Source organism: Globicephala melas, chromosome 21, assembly GCF_963455315.2.
Source record: "Globicephala melas chromosome 21, mGloMel1.2, whole genome shotgun sequence".
NCBI classification, from domain to species: domain Eukaryota; kingdom Metazoa; phylum Chordata; class Mammalia; order Artiodactyla; family Delphinidae; genus Globicephala; species Globicephala melas.
In genome coordinates, this window is record NC_083334.1 from 23,869,075 (window position 1) to 23,892,083 (window position 23,009).

The window sequence follows — 23,009 nt, forward strand, 5'->3', positions numbered from 1 at the left end:
GAGTTGTGGTAGCAGGGAATCATTCAGAGTCAGAATGCTCTCTGCAGACCTTGGGCAAATAGAAATTTACCTCTTACTGAGCACTGAGATGGAGGGTAAATTAAGACTTCAAAGTATTACCTTTTGTTTTCATTTTCTTCCTTTCATTTAATTCTGCCATTTGTTTATCAGTATTCACATTTTTTCTCTTCACTGAGCTAACATGTTCCTTAAACTCTGATCCTATTTGTTTTCTATATGCATGGTGCATTTAAATTAGGTCAGCCCCTCTCACCTATCTAATTTAATGGTTAAATGATGATAGATTTTTTTTTCCCCCTCAGGAAATTGTTATGAGGAAATAACTGTCTTTAGTAAACCTCTTGGCAAAGTAATGAATCCTTCTGTAATAGTGAGGTAGGAGATAGATGGGCTCCAGGCTGAGCAGCTGCAGCCAGTCTCCTGCTGACACTTTGAGATAAGATGGCAGGAGGAGCATTGGGCCCTGAGACCACAATTTCCTCATTCTGTGGTCAAGGGGATTTCTCAGCCTGACACATGTGCAGAGAAAGTCCTCAGTCATCCCCTAAGGAATTCGGGACGACATAACTCTAGGGGAGGGGCCAAAGGAGGGAGGAGAGGCCAGCCCATGATATGTCCTGCCAACCTCCCAGAAACCTTTGCACTGGAATCCATCTAGACTGAGAGATGCGTGTGATGCCCCAAGAAGGACCCTGAGTCAGGACAGATATGGGCAAAAGCAAGATGATTGGCCAGAGACAACCTGGAAGACTGCCCCCATGCAAATGACTTAAGCCACCCCTATTGGGTGCAGCTCACTCTGGGAGTTTGCCCATGTGCTCTTCCACACCAGCCTTTTGGGCTGTTTGAGTCCATGCAGCCGTGTTCTGAATCTTTTAGACTCCTGTTCCCGGTGGATACACCCCAGTGTAAGAAAAATAATCTCTTATATAGTCATAGGACAATGACTATATAATCAAAATATCCTCCCCAAGGAATCCCTGGCAACTGCAACATTTTTCTCTGCGCAAGGAACTAAGTTCAACCAGAGACGTCTGATTCAGGGTCGATGGGGATCTAGGGGACACTCGGAACACCTTCCAAATTAAAGCCTCCTGGTAAATGTTTCCAGGACACTGGATTCCATTCCTAGGTGAGCCTCTTCGTCCTTGGTTGCAGGTTGCTCAACATGGGAGGATCCCCTTCTAAGCCAGAAGAAACACCTCTGGGATGTGTCCTTAAGAACTGGAAGCTTTTAAAATTAGACGGGCTAAGAAAAAAAAAGCTTAAGTTTTACTATAAGACTGACTGGCCTTTATATGTTGGGGGATGGAGAAACGTGGCCCCAAAATGGGTCTCTAAATTATAAAACCATCTTGCAACTGCATCTTTATTGCCGTAGGTTGGGAAAATGGACTGAGTTTCCCTATGTCCAGGCCTTCATGTCCCTTTACCAGAATCCTGCTCTATGCGGCTCTGGTAATCAGAGGCCTGGAGAATCAGAGAATTCTCTTGACATTCTAGACGGTCCTCATTTAACTCCCCCAAACTCTCAGGAGAGAAACCGAGCCTCTCCGACTCCTACAAGTACCCCTGCTTCTCGGGATCCCCCTGGCCAATCCCAAACCTCGCCTTCCTATGCATACCCTCTATATACACTGGTACCCCAGGATGAAAAAGCTAGTCCCACAGGGGTAACCCGTAGTGGGACTTCCTATCACCGAGGATCAGGGAGAATATGCCCTCTTGGGCAAGTGGCAAACGGCGAAGGCACAATCAGAGTACACGTGCCCTTCTTCCTAACCGATTTAGCCCAGTGCAAACAAAGCCTGGACCAATTTTCTGAAGACCCTAGTAGATTTATTGAAGGATTTCAGGCCCTAACCCTGGTCTTTGATTTAACCTGGAAGGATGTCCAAATAGTACTATCTACCTGCTGTACCCATGAGGAGAAAGAAGCAAAGGATTTGGACAGCAGCCCAGGGGCATGCTGACCAGCTCTCCAGGGACCAACCCAACATTTATGATATGGGTGGGGATGCAGTCCCAAATCAGGATCCCCCTTGGGATTATAAGTCCCTGGCGGGAACGAGGGCCAGGAACCACGTGGTTCAATGCCTGTTAGAAGGAATGAGAAAATGCATTAGAAAACCAGTCAACTGTGATAAGGTCATGGAAGTGAACCAAGAGAAAGAAGAAAACCCAGCCTTCTTTCAGGGACGGCTTGTGGAGGGTTTTAGAAAATTTACTAACATAGACCCCTCCATTCCCGAGGGTCAGTCCCTGCTAGGACAACATTTTATCACACAGTCTGCCCCTGATATTAGGTGAAAACTCCAAAAGTTACAATTAGGCCCACAAACCCTTATGCCCAAACTCCTAGAGGTAGCCTTTGGGGTATTTAATAATCGAGATCAAACTGAGGAGGAGGAAAGAACTTGGCGTGAGTTGAGGCAGGCCAAGGCTCAAGCAAGGTAAACTGATAGCCCTTGCTGTCAGACACACCGCTGAAGCTGAAATTACCTTGCAACTTCAGGGCAACCCAAAGGGGCCAAGAAGGTTCAACCATCAGTCTGGAGGTAAGACCAACAAGGGGGAATGCTTCAAATGCAAGTCAACCGGCCCCTGGGCCCGTGAATGCCAGAGGAGCCCCCCAGGCCATGCCCAGTCGGCAAGCAGACTGGTCATTGGAGATGGGACTGCCTTTGGTACTGACAGGGAAGAGGGTCCCCCACTCCTGAGATGGCCGTGCTGGGCAACTGAGGTGGCCCTGGGATTCTAGCAGCTCTCCCCCATGAGATGTCTGTCTCCATCAAGGAGCCCTGGGTCGTTCTTGATGTGGCAGGTAAGAAGATCAATTTTTAAATCGATGTCAGAGCCACATACTCTGGCCTGATTCTCACGCTGGACCCCTTTCCTCTAAAAGCTGCACAGTGAGTGGTGTCGACGGAAAGCCTCGCACCCGTTACTTCACTAGGGCTCTCACTTGGCAATTTGAACAGTGCTTGATCTCACATGCCTTTTTGGTTGTCCCTAAGTGTCCTATGCCACTACTGGAGAGAGACCTTCTGGGCTCCCTTGGGGCCATATGACGGTTAGGAGGCCCCAAGCAGCCCCTTATCTTGACCCTGACTAAGGCAGATCAACAAGAAGAGCAAGGGCCTGTTCCCAGCCATATTCTCCAACCAGTGAACCAGTTTGGGACAAAGGAGTCCCTGGGAGGGCCAGAAACACCCAATCTGTAAAAATTAGCTTTAAGCCAGAAGCCACTTACCCTAACAAGAGACAGTACCCCATAAGATTGGAAGCAAAAAAAGGGTTACAAGTCCTCATAGATAACTTCTTAAAACATGGCCTCTTGGTACCCTGCCAGTCTCCATGTAACACCCCTATTCTGCCAGTTGTTAAGCCAAATGGAGAACATAGGATAGTGCATGACCTCAGAGCAGTAAATGATGCTGTGGTTCGTGTACAACCCCTTATGGCCAATCCTTGTCACGTATTAGTCCAGGTCCCTGAGGATGCTAAATGGTTTACTGTGCTCAACCTCAAGGATGCCTTCTTTTGCATCCTAGTTCATCCCTCATCACAATATCTGTTTGCCTTCTAGTGGACTAACTCCCACTTGGGCCAGATGCAACACACCTGGACAGTACTGCCTCAGGGGCTTCGGGACCGCCCACACTTGTTCGCCCAGGCCCTAGGAAAGGAACTAAGGGAGATAACACCTAAAAGAAGGGGCTGTTCTACAGTATGTAGATGTTGGTATATTAACATGCAGCCCCTCCACGGAGGCCTCAGATCAGAACACAATTGAAGTCCTTAATTTCCCTGGGACCCGGGGTTACAAGGTCCCCAGAAAAAGGCACACATCTCAAAGCAAGGAGTTAAATACCTGGGATACATTATAAACCTTGGAAGTAGACAACTATCTCCAGACAGAAAACGAGCTATATTAGGCCTAAGTGCTCCAAAGACAAAAAAAACATCTCTGTACCTTTTTAGGCATGGCAGGATTTTACAGAGTCTGGATCCCAGGATTTGGGCTAATGGCTAAGCCCCTGTGTGAAGCTACTAAAGGCCCAGATACAGAACCATTACATTGGACTGGGGAACAGGAAAAAACTTTTAATAGTATCAAACAGGCCCTCACGAAAGCTCCTGCTCTGGGTCTTCCCAGTTGAAAAAAGCCATTCATCTTGAATGTGGCTGAAAAGCAGGGTTCAGCCCTGGGGGTCCTAATAACAGAAGTTGGAGAAGTTCCTCAGCTTATAGGCCATTTTTTCAACAACTAGAAGTTGGCCTGGCTGCCTTCGGGTAGTAGCTGCCTCTGCTCTATAGGAAGAAGCTAACAAGCTTACCTTTGGACAGCCACTGGAAGTCCGGACCTCCCATCAAGTACAAGGGATCCTGGAGATCAAAGGCCACCACTGGCTAACTGGAGGCCGCTTTACTAAGTACCAGGCTTTGTTCCTCGACTCCCCAGAGGTAACCCTCAAAACTTGCTGCACCCTCAACCCAGCTCCACGGATGCCTGCTGACAGCCCAGAGCTAATATATTCCTGCCTCGAAACCCCTGACCAGGTCTATGCATCTAGGCCTAATCTAACAGATCAAGCCATAGAAAACCCTGAGGAAGAATGGTTTACTGACGGCAGTAGCTTTATTAAGGACGGGGTCAGGAGGGCAGGGTATGCTATCATGAGCGCTCACAGTGTCACAGAAGTGAAACCTTTGCCACCCAACACTTCAGCACAGAAGGCTGGACTGATAGCTCTAACCCGAGCCTTAACCCTAGGGGAAGGAAAAATTGTAAATATATACACAGACTCAAAATATGCCTTCCCTGTTCTGCATGCCCACATAGCTATCTGGAAGGAAAGAGGACTTTTTTTTTTTTTTTTTTGGTACGCCGGCCTCTCACTGCTGTGGCCTCTCCCATTGCGGAGCACAGGCTCCAGACGCGCAGGCTCAGCGGCCATGGCTCACGGGCCTAGCCTCTTCTTGGCACATGGGATCCTCCCAGACTGGGGCACGAACCCGCGTCCCCTGCATCGTCAGGCGGACTCCCAACCACTGCGCCACCAGGGAAGCCCAAAAGAGGACTTTTGAAGGCCAAAAATTCCCCTATAAAATATGGGATTGAGAGCCTACATATCTCATAGAAGGGGTTCAAAAACCCAGACAAGTAGCAGTCATTTACTGCCGCGGACACGAAAATGGAATTTCTCAAATTACCCAAGGGAACAACAGGGCAGATCGGGAAGCCAAGAAAGCAGCCCTGATACCCACAACAGAAATGGCATTGATCCCATCCCTTGCCCCTTCTAACATTGTACCCAGATACTCAACTTCCGAAGAGACCTGGTCACGAGACCAAGGGGGAACTAAGGGAATAGATGGCTGGTGGCACATAGATCAAAAATTGCTCGTACCTCTTTCTGACCAATGGAAAATTATTAAAGGGCCACATGATTCCTCCATGTGGGGGAGAGAGAATGAGAGAGAAAGCCACTCCATGTCTGCAGTGGTTTTCCAGATTTTTACAGGAAAGGGCTCCCAGGGACAATCAGAAGGGTTACTGGAGCCTGCGCCCTCTGTACCACCCATAATCTGGAGGCAGCCTCAAGCCGCACCCCTCCCCCTCTTGTTAGCCCAGCCCAGTGACGTGGAACTTACCCAGGAGAGGACTGGCAAATGGGTTTCAGTCAGGTGCCCTCTTTCCAAGGCTTCAAATACTTATTAGTATTTAAAGACACTTTCACCGGATGGGCAGAGGCCTTCCCCAGTAGGACAGAAAAGGCAACCAAAGTGGCTAGAACACTTCTATCAATAAAAGAAATCACTCCTAGGTTCAGGTTACCCCGCCACCTCCAAAGTGACAGTGGATCCTCATTCAAAGCCAGGGTTACCCAACAGCTCTCACAGGCCTTAGGAATCAGATACCACCTGCATTCATCCTGGAGACCTCCATCCTCAGGGAAGGCAGAGCAGGCCAGTCATACCCTAAAGAAAACCGTGGGCAAACTCTGTCAGGAAACTCTGCCTGCTGCCAATAGCTCTCCTAAGGGTCAGGGCAGCCCCTAAAACAGCTATTAAGTTGAGTCCCTTTGAAAGGACACATGGAAGGCCACTCCTCACCCTGGACATGCTAACTGACCCAGAAACCAAGCCCATCTTAAATACATTATAAACCTGGGCCAGGTCCAAATGGCCATAAAAGAACATGGAAACAGAACCCAGCTCTCCCAGATAACAGCCCCAGTCACTCCATTGTAAATCTGGGGACTGGGTGCTTTTAAAGACCTGAAAGAATGAGTCCCCCGGCGCCCAGCTACTCCCAAAGTGGAAGGGTCCTTAACAAGTCCTGCTGAGCACCCCTACAGCAGTTAAACTCCAGGGAGTCACGAGTTGGGTCCGTCTGTCCAGGATTAAACCTGCCTCCACTTATATGTTACAGGAACCCGAAGATGTATATCCCAGCTATCCCTGTGAACCTACCCAAAACCCTCAAATACCCCTTCTAGGAGGTGATCCCTGAGCCAATGACAACCGCATTGAAAAGTAAACTCTCGCTTTGACATTGATTCCTTTGGGACTCTCCGGGTGACAGAAACAAGATAAGTGATGGTAGGCTGGGACTCCATAATTGCTAGTGGGCTTTCGTTTACTATATGATTTCTCTTGATGTTTCTTTGCTACTTGCTATCTGGTTACTTCCGAAATTAAAACGCTGATTGATGCCATTATGAAGTTATCAATCACCCTAACTTTTCTCTCCCTCTTTTGGGGATCCACATCAGGGGAATGGGAATCCAAAGCAGTAGTAAATCTCTCAAGAATTATAGCTCAGGGATAAAATCTACCCCAGTGCTGGATCTGTCATCTCCATCCTCAGAGTGATGCCTATGGGTTAAAAACAAGCTAATCTTTACACCTAGCAGTGACGACCTTACCTTACTGAGAGTCCTTCTAACCCTACTCTTAAAGTTCGTATTCTGTCCCTGGCGCAGCTTCCATGCTTAGACCTTAACCCCTCGCGTCAATATATCTGATGAGAACCACACACTTATTTTAAATTGCAATAAGACTAGCTTGTCTTGCTGCCACTGCCCCTATGCAACCAGCATGAAAACTTGCAGTGGAGAACCTTCAGAATCTGATCAAAGCTTCTGTTACTCCACAATTTAATTGTTCTCACCTGCCCTGACAAATATACAGGTGGAAATCTCACCCATTGGTGTCCTCACCACAAATACAATCAAAGACTAAAAAACAAGGACAAAGCCCAGATGGGATATGTACTTACTGGGCAGGAAAAACACCAATTGTCTGGAGCGTAATGTAGGCCCCCCCAACCCAAGGCCTACGGAAGGGTCCCCACCCCTCATGCCCCCTCATATAATGGTGGGCCTCCCTCCCCAAGCTGTAACGGGATCCCCTCTTGGGCAGGCTCTCTAGAGAATTGGTTTAATTCTACAACAGTGCGTCAGGCATGTGCCCCTTCTGGATATCTGTTCCTTTGTGGTCTAGACATAAACCCATTGCCTCATCAGAACAACCCCAATCCCTCTTTCCCTTTCCCGGGATTAGCTGTAGCCTTTCCTTGTATGGACAGTGCTCTGTTTACGGGACAGTGTATGTTAGGCCAACTGAGTAATCAAAGGAACCTAGGTATTATCTTCCATAATATCACCCACCCCTGGGGCAAAAGGGCAATTGGCCTCATTTTGGCAGGGACTGGAGCTGCTATTGGGTTGGCGTCCCCTTGGGAAGGCTTTGCTTACCATGAAGCAGTGCTCCGCAGACTTTTGGATAACCTTGTCAGCTCTGAGTAGGTCCACAGGGAATGCACTTTCCAAACTTTCGTTGTCTGTTAGTTCCTCAGCTGATGTAGTGATGGGTAACAGACTGGTTTTGGACTTTGTTCTGGCTGAACAGAGAGGGGTATTTGCAGTTATTAGTAAGACATGATGTACCCACATCAACACCACTGAGCTAGTAGAAGAGGACATCAAGAAAATACATGACCATGCCAGATGGCTTCATTCCTTCGGACAGGGATACCCAAGCACTGACTCTATCTGGACTGCAGTCAGAGGAGTGTTACCAAGTGTAACCTTGTTCTTACCCCTGTTTGGGCCTCTAGTTGCAATAGTCCTTTTACTGATCTTTGGCCCCTGCCTTTTTAATCTGCTTGTTAAGTTTGTTTCTTCCAGCTTGCAGCAATTCCATGTCAAGATGATGGTGATGCAGGGATTCCAGCCACTCCCTGAAAGAGATCCTGCTGGGATAACAGCAGAAGCCTTTCTGGGGTCCCTTGACAAGGCAGGGTGAGAGTTCCACAGCACCAGTTAGGTAGGGTCCATGAGCCCAATGGCAGCCTGAAGAAGCTACAGAAGGACCATCCCCCTTCATCTTCCCAGTAAAGATTCCTTGGGGTCCACACCTCTCAGACGGGATTTGAGGTAGGCGATAGATGGGCCCCAGGCTGAGCAGCTGCAGCCAGTCTTCTGCTGTCACTTTGAGATAAGATGCCAGGAGGAGCATTGGGCCCTGAGACCACAGTTTCCTCATTCTTGTGGTCAAGGGGATTTCTCAGCCCATCACATGTGTAGAGAAGGTCCTCAGTTGTCCCCTAAGGAATTCCAGATAACACAACTCTAGGGGAGGGGCCAAAGGAGGGAAGAGACACCAGCCCCATAATATGTCCTGCCAACCTCCCAGAAACCTTCGAGCTGACCAGGAAGGAACCTGAGTCAGGCCAAATATGGGCACAAGCAAGATGATTGGCTAGGGAAAACCTGGAAGACTGCCCCATATACGCGATCTAAGCCACCCCTATTGGGTGCAGCTAACTGTGCGAGTTTGCCCATGTGCTCTTCTGCATATACTTTGCTTCTCATAAATGCTGTATCTGCTTCACAATCTTGGTCTCTTTGCTGAATTCTTTCTTCAAAGAAGACAAGGAGCGAAGTCCTTTTACCAGCCATTTCACTGCTGTAATCAATAGGAATTTTTACTGCTTTGATTTTTCTGCTCTATAAGTTCAGATTTTTGTATTTTCTGCTTTTTTTAATGTAAAAAGTGATCCATATTGTTTGTATCAATTTGAACAATACAGATGCATGTAAATTGAAGAGTACGTAGATTTTTTTTCCAGTCCCATTCCTCAGTTATTATTACTGTTGGTATTTTTGCATTTAGCGTTTTAGGTGTCTGTTCTTTGTACTGTGCAAATATGTGTTCCCAGTTGTTGTTGTTATTGTTGTTAGTTTGCTATAGTATGTCAGTCTTTTCTGCAATTTTCTCCTCTTATATAAAGTATTGCTGCTATCTTTCTATATATTATGTTTCATGTTTAGGATGTTATACAGTATTCACATTTTGGTGCACAATTTTTCCTTCTTTGAAAAATGTTTTTTAAATGAGATTCTTATACATTAAAAAGATAATTTGCATTTTTTTTCACTCTATGGAGTTATCTACTATGAATTTTTGACATGGAAGTCCATTTGGTCACTCTCAAAAATTGCTTTGAGTAGATTATTCAGTAAGACTCGTAGAGTAAAATTACTGTCTCATTTTTCCCCTCTAAGTTTTCAGTGGCTTTTACCATAGTCCTTCTTAAAGGTTTTATATACATCTAATTTTTAAATATTTACTTCACATTTTGTAGTATGAATGTATATGATCATGAACATTTAGATTATTTTTCACTATTATAGTTTTGTTGTGAATATTTGTGTATATGTATCTTTTAGCAGATGTGTGTATTTGTAAAATAGATTCCTAAAATTGTATCACAGGTTATGCACATTAAAAATTAAATAAAATAACTTCTCCTAAATCTAAATAGTATATTCTTTTTATATTGGTTAGGTCAGCATAAATGAATGTATTTACATAAATGAATATGTTGAGGAAATTAAATAAATGTTCTATGGAAATCATTATTTATACTTTTAATAAGTAAGCGCAAATTTCTAAAACAGGCTTTATAACAGATGTTATTTTCTGTTATGGTCATATAGTCTCAAGTTACTAGTAAATACTTCCTTGAACTATAAAAATGATCTTTTACTATTGCATGAAAGTTCTTGCTTTTTTAGTAAACAGATTTAGAAATTCAATTTTATGATCATAAGAGGGCATAAGAATAATATAAATTTTATTCCTTCTCCTATGTAAACATTACATTTCTTATATAAATGAAGACTAATTGTTAATCTAGTGCTTTACAATTCCAAAGGACGGTAATTGCGTTTCCATTAGTTTACAGGTTTTTAGCAAGACTTCTGCTTCAATAAATAAACTTGTCTCTGGTTTTAATTTGAACAAAAAAGTGAAGTCAGAGGTGTTTGGGTTTAATATAATTTATTTCCACGTTTGAGTGTCTAAAATGTTTCAGGTATTTGTTAAATATGTCATTGTTTTTTATATGCTTTCTCCTTTTAGTTTTTTACTGAAAGGAAAATTAAAGTTTAAAAACTAAATTAAAATGAAATTATATTAAAATTTTAAAAAGAAAGGGAAAATTAAATTAGGTAAAACTCAAACTGGTCTGAAGCCTATATGTATATGTTTGTCCTTTTGCTCTTCTTTTTCTTTAGTTCTGCTTGGGAATTTGAAGGTCCAGCTATCATCTACTGTCCTTCTAGAAGAATGACAGAACGAGTTACAGCTGAACTTAAGAAACTGAAGTTAGCCTGTGGAACATACCATGCAGGACTGAGTATTAACTTAAGGAGACAAGTTCATCATAGGTTCATGAGAGATGAAATTCAGGTGTGAAGATTGATCATCATTACTGTCTGTTCCCCATAGTGGAAACAGATATTTCTCTAATATTTATTTACAAGATCTTTATTGAATACCTTCTTCTTCTTCTCCTTTTCTTTCCAGGAGGGACAATCAACTTTTTTTTTTTTAATTTTTTTTTTTAGTTAAAAATTTTAAATTTTTTTAATTTAAATTTTATTTTATATTAGAGTATAGTTGATTTACAGTGTTGTTAATTTCATACTATATATAAAATAGATAACTAATAAGAACCTACTGTGTAGCACAGGGAACTCTATTCAATACTCTGTAATGACCTATATGGGAATAGAATCTAAAAAAGAGTGGATATACATATATGTATAACTGACTCACTTTGCTGTACAGCAGAGAAACTAACACAAAATTGTAAGTCAACTATACTCCAATAAAAAAATTAATTAAAAAATTTCTTTAAAGTTGGAATTGAATTTCATAATTTAAGTCTAATCGTGAAAAATATTCATTTTTCGTTTAAAAAAATCGAAAAACAAAATGGTATATAAAAACATTTCAGGTGTACAGCCAAGTGATTTATTCATACATATACATTTGAATACCTTCTTTCTGATGAGCATAAAGCAGTCACTCTGATAGAATCAGTATATAATGTGGGAGATAGATATGTAAGAAAACTATTGCAGGCTAGTATAAATGGCAGCCTGTACATAGAATAGTGTTTAGGTGCACAGAGGAGGGAATGCTGGCTGTTAAGTTAGGTCGTGTAATGGGGTTGGTTCACCCAGGAAGAAGCAATCCGAATAGAATCTGAACAAGTGAATAACAGTTTGTCAAGTATGCAAGGCCAGGAGGTGATGAGGGAAAAGGAATAGGTTATAGAATTCCAGGAAGAAGGACTGGCATGTGCAAAGGCACTGTGATATGAGAGAGCGTACTGGGTTCAGGAAATGGTGAGTAGTTTGCAATGGTTGGAGAAGAAGGGAGTATGGAGTAGGAAGGGCACAAAGTATAGGTAAGAAGGCAGGGGGGAATGGTGGAGACTCGTAGGAAAAGAGTTGAATGGGTTGTTTGGCCAGGTTGTAGAGGGTCTTAAAACTTGCAAAGAGGCAAGCTGGGATTGGTGTGAAGTTTCTCTAGTTTTTCCAGACTACTTTAGCTGTAGAATTCTTTATTTAAATGAAATTTTATCTAATAGGTAAAACAGATTAAAGTAGAATCATTCTTGTTGAAGTTGATGTGACGGATGAAGGGGTCCAAGAGCTTCCCTATCTTCAAGTCAGTCCCTGGGGGTATTTTAGAATCCTCAAATTTCTGCAGAACAGAATTTGGAAACCACTGTGACAGACTACTCTATATTTTTGAGCAAGATAATAGTATTATAGAAACATTAGACTGGGAGCACCAAGTAGGACTGATCTGAAGGAGAAAAACTGAAGAAAGGAAGGGTATTGATGAAATTATTGTAAAGTGTTACGGCTGAGATTCATAAAATGACTGGAATCCTGTTTCAGTGGGTGTCATACAGATTATTTGGGAAGATTTAAATTCAAGCCGTGTGAGCAGGTTTAAATCAACACCATCAACATCATTTCCACACCCTGTCGCTATAAGCCTGGACTAGTCATCTCAAATTGAGAAGAACTTAATTTCTGCTTTGCATTTTCTGTCAAATAGGTCATCAGTTTCCTCTGTATCTAGATCTCTGTCTATGCAGTTCACTGTGCATTGTCATGATGCAATGCATACCTGCCTGAAGGCATCTGTTCTCTTTCTTCCTCTTCTTTCCAAAGTTAGGAACAGCTATCACAACTGCCTGGAGTAGAGATTTTATCCAAATTCTTAAATGCTTACATGTTTATTCTGTTATCTCTGGAGCTTGAAAAGTATCAGATAAAATTTATTAGCTGCTGCTTATTGAATCTTAACAATCGAGAGCCAATAGTTGACCAGTTGTTTCTTCTATCTTGGTGTATTACTAATTATTCATTTAGATAGAAACATCTCCCAAAGATATGAGGGAGACAAGATTTTTTTTCTTTCCTATTATTCATAACCAAATCTAACCACATTTGGATGTAGATTTGCATTTTGAGTTTGTGACCATTCATTCTTTTAATCCTGACTTTTAGTTTTATGTCCTTTTGTATTTTATTTGCCTTTTCAAGATGGCCTGAATTCCTTTCCTGTCTGGAATGAGGTTATGAATAAATTATTGGATAAAATATCTTCATTTACACCTGAGCGTCTATGAGGATATTTTGAAAATCATGTCTGCAGAATAGGTTGATCTCATCTAAAAGCAGTATCATATGATGAAAATTAGATCTTAAACGTTCTCATCATACAAATACACATATACACACAGACACAGATACATACACACACAGTAATCATGTGAGGTGATGGAGGTGTTAAGTAACTTTACTGAGGTAATCATGTCGCAGTATATACGTACATCAAATCATCATGTTATATATTTTAAACTTACATAATGTTATATTTCAGTTATATCTCAATAAAGCTGGAAAAAATTGAATAAGAAATAACATTTTAAAAAAGAAAAGTTGGAATTATTATATTGCTTATTTACTCTTAAATACAACAAAACTGTCTAGTTTTATTCACTCAGAGCTTTTTTTTAATATTATTTCCATCCCTAGATTTATTTTTCTTTCATCTTTCTCATACTTCCCTTTATTTGTCCTCCCTCCCTCCCTTCCTCTTTTTTCTACTCTTGGTGCATCTTAACACATTTTTTAAAATGGCACTTTAATATTTATCAGTTATACACACACATAGTTTAACAAACCAAATCGTTCTCCAGTGCTTACAATGAAAAGCGTCAGCCCCTCATTCTTTCCCTGCTTCTTTTTCCTACTCTCATCTCTTTTAGCTTAGTCTTTTGGTGTTTGCCGCTGTATCTTACAATAATTTGCTTATACTGCTGCTACTTAGTTTATTTATTTATTTGCTTATGAGATTTAGGCATTATCTCTGTTTCCCTGCTATGAAAGATGAAGGTGTAGCTCTTTCACATCCCTTCCTGCCCTTCTCACCCCATCCAGAAGTTTCTACCCCCTTCACTTCCAATATTAATACCATAATTTTGGTTAGATCAGTATATATATTCAAATATTATATATTTATGTATTCTCTATAAATGCTTTTTATCTGTAAGACATGTAGCATATTTACAGTTACTTGTACATATTTTGTATTCTTATTATTAATACTTTAAAAAAAATTTGTGTAGTTTTTTTTGGTGCTTACCACTAATTTTTCCCTAAGATTTCCCCTAGTCATGTAAATCCGATCTTGGTATACTCATTCATATTAGATATTCTACCAATTTTATCCTTTTAAATATGCAGAGATAAATTCATGATTCATTCTGCCATCTTTAATGAGAAGCTTCCTTCTATCTTAGAATAATGCTAGAAAATATTAAGATACTATGCAGTCTTGAAACTTCATAATATTATCCCAAAGGCTCATTTAATATAATAAATAGTTTAAGAGCCTCTTTTCTGTCTTGTACTCATGTGCATTCAGAGAAACCACTTTATTTGCTTCTTTTAATAGAGAGGGAACAAATCCTATTTTATGGTCACCATTCCTTAACCTGTAAATTGGGCAGATAATCTTTTAATCTATAAGCAATTGGTTGAAATTATATTAAATTCAGTTTCGTGCCATGACTTTAGTTAATTAGTTAATGAACTAATTATTCTTACCAAAAGGTAAACATGTAAGGTTTTAGTTCTGCTAAATGATTGTCAAACTATGTTGTTATTTTCTTCTCAGTGTGTAATAGCTACCATAGCTTTTGGAATGGGCATTAATAAAGCTGACATTCGCCAAGTCATTCATTACGGTGCTCCTAAGGAAATGGAATCATATTACCAGGAGATTGGTAGAGCTGGCCGTGATGGACTTCAAAGTTCTTGTCATGTACTTTGGGCTCCAGGAGACTTTAACACAAATAGGTAAAAACATTTATTGCTTTCACCCTTGCAGATTTCTTTCTTTCCACATAAGCTTCGAAAGTATTTGAGACAACATTCAAAATTTAAAGTAATATGTATAAGTGCCTTTAAAACCAAAAGAAAACAGAAGACGTCTAAGAAGAACTTTGTGGTGTGTTGCTACCCAGAGGAGATGACCTAATTTCTTCTATACCTCATTTAGTGTGAAGAGTTAACTAAAACAGCACTATACTGGGAATGTAACGTAGATCTTATGGAACACTTTTTTTCTTCTTTTTTTCGCGGTACGTGGGCCTCTCACTGCTGTGGCCTCTCCCGTTGCGGAGCACAGGCTCCGGACGCACAGGCTCGGCGGCCATGGCTCACGGGCCCAGCTGCTCCGCGGCATGTGGGATCTTCCCGGACCGGGGCACGAACCCGTGTCCCCTGCATCGGCAGGCGGACTCTCAACCACTGCGCCACCAGGGAAGCCCTATGGAACACTTTTTAATATTGTTCATCGATGAGCTGTTTTTCTCCTCAGGTTCTCTCAAGTTTTGATATGTCTTCAGCCATAGTTACTTTAGATACCATTTATTTTGTTTTTATTTTTTTCTTCTCATGCTGCCATGGTGCTTATTCTAAATGACTTCTACCAATCCCAGTTTGTCTCTAATTACCATTTTTATTTCCTTTGTTAGTTCTAGGAGAGCATGCCAGCTCTCCTTGGCAGTGTGTGAATGATCATGTTGCCCTGTACTGACTGACTGCCATGGAAAAAAATATTGTACTTAGTGTCTAGATACAGGAAAACCATTCCACTTAAGTACTAAACAGGTATCTTGTTGGCACTTATGTTCTGTGAGATTGATATTGAAAGGAAAACTTCATCTTGCAAAGTTTTAGGGGCAGGTTTACCAACTTCTTTCTTCATCCATAAGAAAAAAAAATTGAAGAAAAAAAAAACCTATACGTGGTAACTGATGGGCCTGCCGAGATGAGGTGTTTTCAGAATGCACCTCCATATAGCTACATAAGTTGAGCTCTTGGATGGACCTATTAGCCCATCTTATTAAAATGATGAAAGTGGCTATCTAATACAGTTTTTGTTTTTATTTATTACTCAACAATTTTTTTTGGAGTACTCACTATGTTCCAAGCATTATGCTTTGTGCCGGGGATCCAATGGTAAATAAAAGCAGATATAGTACCTGTTTTTATAGAGTTTACTGTATAATGGGAATAGCAGGTCTTAGTCACAGAATCATACAACCGCGGATACATAGTGTTCATTTTACTGCTCTTTTGTGTTTGAAAATTTGAATAACCAAACGATTTTTTGAAAAGGATCATGCAAATTTGTATAAAATTAAAACTGTGTTAAGTGCTATGAAGGAAATTGCATTGAGTAGTGAGTATATTATGGGTGTGTGTTTACCAAGTTATAAAGGTCAGATAAGGCTTCCTTGAGGAAGTAATGGGTTAACTTGAGATATGAAAGAAGAATAGGGATTAATTAGGTAAGAATGTTTGCTATAAATTTTAAGCTTCTTTTAAGAGTAGTCACTAACTTTTGTTTCTTAACATACAGTCAATAAACCATCTTCTTAAGAAGAACAATTATTATTTTCCTTTTGACCCTGGTGTCTATGTGAAGCTTTTTATAAACTAATTTTAAATAATTGGGATAGAACACAGCTCTGCATGCTACAATTAAATTTGGGATTGCATCAAACATAAGTTGATTCCTACCAGTTCTGATTTTATTTGTGCATTGTGTTAAAGATGCTGAAGACTTAACAGCCCAAGTTTTATATTGTGGCTTGGCAGGTTCATCAATAGATATAGTTCCTGTGTATCTGAGTCTCAAAAGATATTTTAAATGGTTATCTCATTAAGATTTAACAGGGAGTAACAGTGATTAGTAATCAAATAGTGGTGCCAGGAAATCCACTCTTGAATCTTTAGTACAGACAGGTTGTTCTTTGCATCCATATTAAAGGAAATAAAACTATAGGGCTAATCAGCATTAAAAAAAATTTCAGCAAGGATCGAGGCCCAGATCTCTGCCATCCTTGTGACAAACCTCTTCTATTAGAAAAAACAAAGTTTTAGAATAAATGGAATAGCTGGTTTTCAAATGAAAAGATCACTGTAATTCACAAAATTTTTAGTCTGTCTTATGCTAGAATCCTGTGACTGAGAGAAGAAACTTGTCCAATCATCAGCGTAAATATGCAATTTTATATTTTTTATTGGCAAAGTCTCAATGTCTGCACCTGCCATTATTTAAAACAGTCAAACCCAATAGTTACTGTAATCTTTGTTTAAAGGGAATAATTTGCAAATTAATCTCAGTTTAACAAATCTTCCACTGGCTCCACCTGATTTCTATTTATGGTATTGTTTTTAGAATATTTCTTCTTTTTCAACTTGTTTTTATTCTGTGGAATATTATACTGTAATGATTTTGGTGGTCCTAAAAGAAGAATAAATATTCATTTGATTTGTTGTTAGAGACTTGTTACTTTATTTTCTTCAATTTGTTACTGAAACTGATGAGATTAGTTAAATGTAGATTGTGAGAACCAAACATAAGGGAAGCTCTAGCTCTCAGAGTGTGGGCATTGTTTCCTTTGTTCTTTCTATCTGAGGAGAAAGAGGTGAGCTAAACAAACAAAACAGAGCAAAAAAAGGAACTAATATTTAGCCCATGAGCTAGGAATAATGAGGTTAGATGGTTGACCTAGGAACTAGAGTCAATCGTTGGAAGAGACTTTTTAGGGAAATTACATGGAAAGGCATGGTGGTTGGTGGTGTCAAATGATAAGAATGTTTTTGAATAAGAGATCATTTGTGTGTCCAGACTTTCCAGAGCTCACTTAACTGGATTCCCTGTGGGTGTCATCCTTGAGAATTGTACAGAGGTATTTTTATCAGTTAGAAAGCTGTACAGTCAAAACATGAGTGATGAGGATCAGTATTATCACTTAGATCTTGTGGATAAATTATTTTCTTTTGAAATATTTGAAACCTATTCAACTCAGATTTTTCTTTATTCTCAGAAAGATATACAAAGACTATTTGGAAGATTATCATCATCTGATGTACGATAGTCATGGAAATTCTTCACAGGAGAGTAGAATTAACAGTCAGGATGAGGTATAGCAGCATTAACTTAAAAAAAACCCCATGTATTTAGTGTTATTTAAAAAGTTTATATAAATTCAGTATTATGGGGGAAAAAATGGTTAGAATTGTTTGAGGAAGGAACTTAATTCTGATATTTTATTAGTGTCCTATAATGCCCCATAATACAAAGAGGTAGTTTTTAGAGGGCTGAGAAGTTCTCTGAAGAGCTAAAGTGATGAAGGTTCATATTTAGATCATGAGTCTTTTTCAGTATTCCTTATATAGATTAGATGCCTTTAGTTTCTCATATAAAATAACTTAAAGAATAACCTTTTACTGGGAAAAGGTAAAAATTCACGTATAGTAGAAATATTGCCAAAAAAGCAAGTAGCATATAAGTCAAAATGAAGAACTTTAGGGTTTTAACAGTTTTTCATAGGCAGCTAAAAAATTGATGCTTGGACATGGGTAGAATTCTTTCAAAAGTAATTTTCATAAAAATCAGAAAAATGCTTGCCTCTTATGGGGGCATTGACTGGGAAGGGACACAATAACTTGCTGAGATGATAGAAATGTTCTTTATCTTGTTAGCACTGTGGATGTTATAGACTATGAAAAATAAACAGGAATAAATAAATGAAATAAAACTAATACAATTTTAATAGTACTGTGGTATTTTTAATTGACAGGCGCCTCCTTAGTGAAATATGCAATGAAAAGTTTCGATTATACAAATTAAAGATGATGGCAAAGATGGATAAATATCTTAATTCCAGAATGTGTAGGCGACAGTAAGTATTATTTACTTTATATCAGTTAATAACAAGGATTTATAGATAATATTCTTAAGGAAAAAGTTTTGCAAAGTAATTAGAAGTATTTAAAAGATATTTGATGGTGTTAACATATGTGCTGAATTTTTAAGGCAACTTGCTTTGTGCCTCAGTAAACTGAAGCCAAATAATGAGGTCTCAGCTGAATCAATTAATGTTGATTTCACCTCATTATTTTCAACAATGAATTTAACATGTATGTTTTTGTTCTTTTATTTAATTTTAAAATTTTCTCTTGGGTAGACTCATCTTGTCTCATTTTGAAGACAAACAGCTACGAAAGGCCTCCGTGGGAATTATGGGAACTGAAAATTGCTGTGATAATTGCAGGTCCAGGTAACATTTCCTTCTTCTAGATGGACATTCTAAAAGTCTTTGTTTCTCTTCCTTTGCAAATAATTTTTAATTGAATTTTTGTTGAGTGATATGTATTGCAGTTTTTAAAAAACAAAATAATGAATTTATTTATTAAAAAAGAGGACAAAGCAAACAGTATTACAATCTTTTACTTTTATAAATAGATAAACCAATTAATGGTAGACCTAAATCTAAACATATCAATAGTTATATTAAATGTAAATGATCTAAAAATACCATTTAGGGCTTCCCTGGTGGCGCAGTGGTTGAGGACCCTGCTGATGCAGGGGACACGGGTTCGTGCCCTGGTCCGGGAAGATCCCACATGCCGTGGAGCGGCTGGGCCGGTGAGCCATGGCCGCTGAGCCTGTGTGTCCGGAGCCTGTGCTCCGCAATGGGAGAGGCCACAACAGTGAGAAGCCCGCGTACCGCAAAAAAAAAAAAAAAAAAAACATTTAAAGGCAAAAGTTGTTAGAATTGGTTTAAAAATATGACCCAACCAAATGCTGTCCACAAGAAATCCACTATAGGTATAATTATATAGGTAGATTAAAAATAAAAAGATAAAAACTGTATACCATGAAAACACTAATCAAAAGAAAGCTGGAGTTGTTACTTTTAATGTCAGATAATGGCGACTTTGGAGGAAGAATATTAGCAGGGATAAAGAAGGACATTACATGATGATAAAAGAGTCAGTTTACCAATGTATCAGTCAGGGTTCTCCAGAGCAATACATGCACATATGTGTACACACACACACGCACACGCACACACACACAGACAGAGAGATAATGAGAGAGGGAGAGAGAGGTTAATTTTAAGGTATTGGCTCATGCAGTTGTAGGGGTTGGCAAGTCTGAAATCTGTAGGCAGCCTAGCAGGCTGGAAAGTTGGGCAGGGTTTCTACATTACAGTTTTGAGTCACAATTCCTTGTTCTCCAGCCAACCTCAGTCTTTGCTCTTTAAAGCCTTCATCTGATTGAATGAGACCTACTCACATTATCAAGGGTCAGCTCCTTTACCTAAAGTCAACTGATTGTAAATGTTAATCCCATCTACAAAATACCTTTATAGCAACATCTAGGTTAGTGTTTGACCAAATGACTGGGTACCATAAGCTGACACACAAAGATAACCATTATATCCAAGAACACCTAATCCTAAATGTGTATATACTTTGAAAAGAACTGACCGAATTGAAAGGAGAAATAGAGAAATCTGTAAGTAGAGTTGGTGACTTCAGCATCTCTCAGTAATTAATAGAGCTGGTAGACAGAAAATCAGTAAGAAAATAGAAGAAATGGAACAGGACTGTCAGCAGACTGTCTAATTGACTTTTATAGAACATTCCACCTAACAACAGCAGATACACGTTCTTTTCAGGTGCAGATGGAATGTTCATGAAAATAGACTGTATTCTGGATCATAAAACAAACCTTAACACATTTAAAAGATTTGTATTTATACAGAATACATTTTCTAACTAAAATGGAATGAAACTAGAAATCAACAGCAGAAAGATAACAGGAGTCTCCAAACACTTGGAAATTAAGTAACACACTACTAAATAATCCATTAGTCAAAGAGGAAGTCTCAAGGTAAATCAGAAAATATTTTGAACTGAGTGAAATGAAAATACAAAATGTATGGGGTACAGCTAAAGTGATACTGACAGGGAAGATCAGAGCATTAAATACTTACAGTAGAAGGGTTTCAAATTAGTAATTAAGCTTCCACCTTAAACTAGCAAATAGGGGTAAAGAAAACTAAAAGGAAGCAGAAGGAAGGAAAGAATAAAGATAAGAGCATAAATCAATAGAAAACAAAAACAATTGGAGAAAACCAATGAACTCAAAAGCTCATTCTTTGAAAAGGTCAATAAAACTGATAGAAAGTTCTAAAAAGAAAAAAAAAAAAGAAGACGAGGAGACACAGATTACCAATATCAGAACTGAGAGAGGGAATTTCACTCTAGCCACAACAGACATTAAAAGGATAATGAGGAAATACTATGAATAACTCAGTGCACATACATTCAGTAATTTAGGTGAAATGGACCAATTCCTTGAAAACCTCAGACTAATAAAACTCACTCACACACACACAAAAAAAACAAAAAAAAAAAAACCCCTCACTCACAATGAAGTACATAACCTGAATAATCCTACCACTGTTGAAGAAATTGGATCCTTGTTAAAAACTTCCAAAAATAAAATTCCCTAGCCCAAGTGATTTCAGTGGCAAATTCTGCCCCCCCAAAAGAAGAAATAATGCCAGTTCTACTATTTATGTGATATTCTCTCAAACATAAAACTGCACTGTAGAGATGAAGAAAAGATTAGTGGTTGCCAGAGATTAGAGGGATGGGGTCAAGGTTGTGATTACAAAGGAATAGCATACGGGAGTATTTTGCAGTGATGGATTTGTTGCATGTTCTGATTGTGGTGATGGTTAGAAGAATCTATGAATGTGTTTAAATTTGTAGACCTTAACACACACACACAGACATACAATCAATTTAACTGTATATTAATTGAAAAAATAAAATACAAATGGTGTATGTAGTTGAGCTAACCATATACTAGGTGTGGTAGCTGTATACTGTTAGACAGAAGGAGTTTTATTAGGGATGGAGATGGTCTCTATGCAGTGATAAATGGTTCCTCCACCAAGAGGACAGAATTGTTCTATGCACCTTAAAAAAAACCCCTACAACTATGTAAAGCACAGACTGACAGAAAAGCTGGAAGAAATCAACAATTCCACCATCAAAGTAGGAGAGGTTGATTATAATTTTTAGTTATTGGTAGGTTAAGCAATCAAAAAATTAGGAAGCAGTAGAAAATCTGGTCAATATGGTAACAAGTCTGATTTACTGGACATGCAGTATGTAGAAGCCTTTACCAAGCAATTGGAGTAATGTGTCTCAAACATTTTTACTTCGTGACCCACATAGTTAATGGCTAATTGAGTCTAGGTTCTGTTCAGAACCCTAAGGTCTCAAGGGATTAACCTTCAGCACACCTATAATCCATTTGTAGCACACGGGCTGGAAAGCGCGGAATTAGAGACTATACTTCTCAAACATAGATGGCATATTTATAAAAATGAACTATAGGGACTTCCCTCGTGGCGCAGTGGTTAAGAATCCTCCTGCCAATGCAGGGGACACGGGTTCGAGCCCTGGTCCGGGAAGATCCCACATGCCACAGAGCAACTAAGTCCGTGCGCCACAACTACTGAGCCTGCGCTCAAGAGCCCGTGAGCTACCACTACTGAGCCCGTGAGCCACGACTACTGAAGCCCGTGCGCCTAGAGCCCGTGCTCCACAACAAGAGAAGCCACTGCAATGAGAAGCCTGCGCACCACAACGAAGAGTAGCCCCTGCTCGCCACAACTAGAGAAAGCCCGTGCACAGCAATGAAGACCCAACACAGCCAAAAATAAATAAATAAAAATTTTAAAATGTACTATATATTAAAGCAGTGGGTGGCAAACTATGGCCCATGGACCAAATCCACTCACTGCCTATTTTTGTAAATAAAGTTTTTTTGTAATACAGCCATGCCCTTTTGTTTATATATTATCTATGGCTGTTTTTGCAGAGTTGAGCTAAGTAGTAGTGACACAGAGCTTGTCTGGCCCACAAAGCCTAAGCTGTTTACTGTCTGGCCCTTTATAGGAAGAGTTTTCTGACCTCTGTACTAGACTGTAACCTGTCTCAAGTTTTCAGTGTATTGGTTTCAAACACACCACATTATCTGGCCAGAATGCAACAGAATTAGAAGTAAACAAGAGAATAAAAAGGGAAATTCTCATTCATTTGGAAATTTAAAATAATGCTCTAAAGTAACTCGTCAATCAAGGAAAAAACTCAAACTGGAAATTAACACATTTTTAGAACTTAGTGATAATTACAGTAATATACATTAAAACT

General features: G+C 39.7%; 1 protein-coding gene across 6 annotated transcripts in view; it reads left to right on the forward strand.

Moving 5' to 3' along the window:
* WRN (WRN RecQ like helicase) overlaps positions 1 to 23,009 on the forward strand; it is a 141,753-nt gene that overhangs the window by 80,938 nt on the left and 37,806 nt on the right. For all 6 annotated transcript variants that reach the window (XM_060291488.1, XM_070044615.1, XM_060291487.2 and 3 more), the window contains 4 exons: positions 10,614 to 10,788; positions 14,587 to 14,768; positions 18,569 to 18,670; positions 18,956 to 19,048. In XM_060291488.1, coding sequence (XP_060147471.1) covers positions 10,614 to 10,788; positions 14,587 to 14,768; positions 18,569 to 18,670; positions 18,956 to 19,048 — 552 coding nt within the window. The remainder of the gene's footprint in view (positions 1 to 10,613; positions 10,789 to 14,586; positions 14,769 to 18,568; positions 18,671 to 18,955; positions 19,049 to 23,009) is intronic.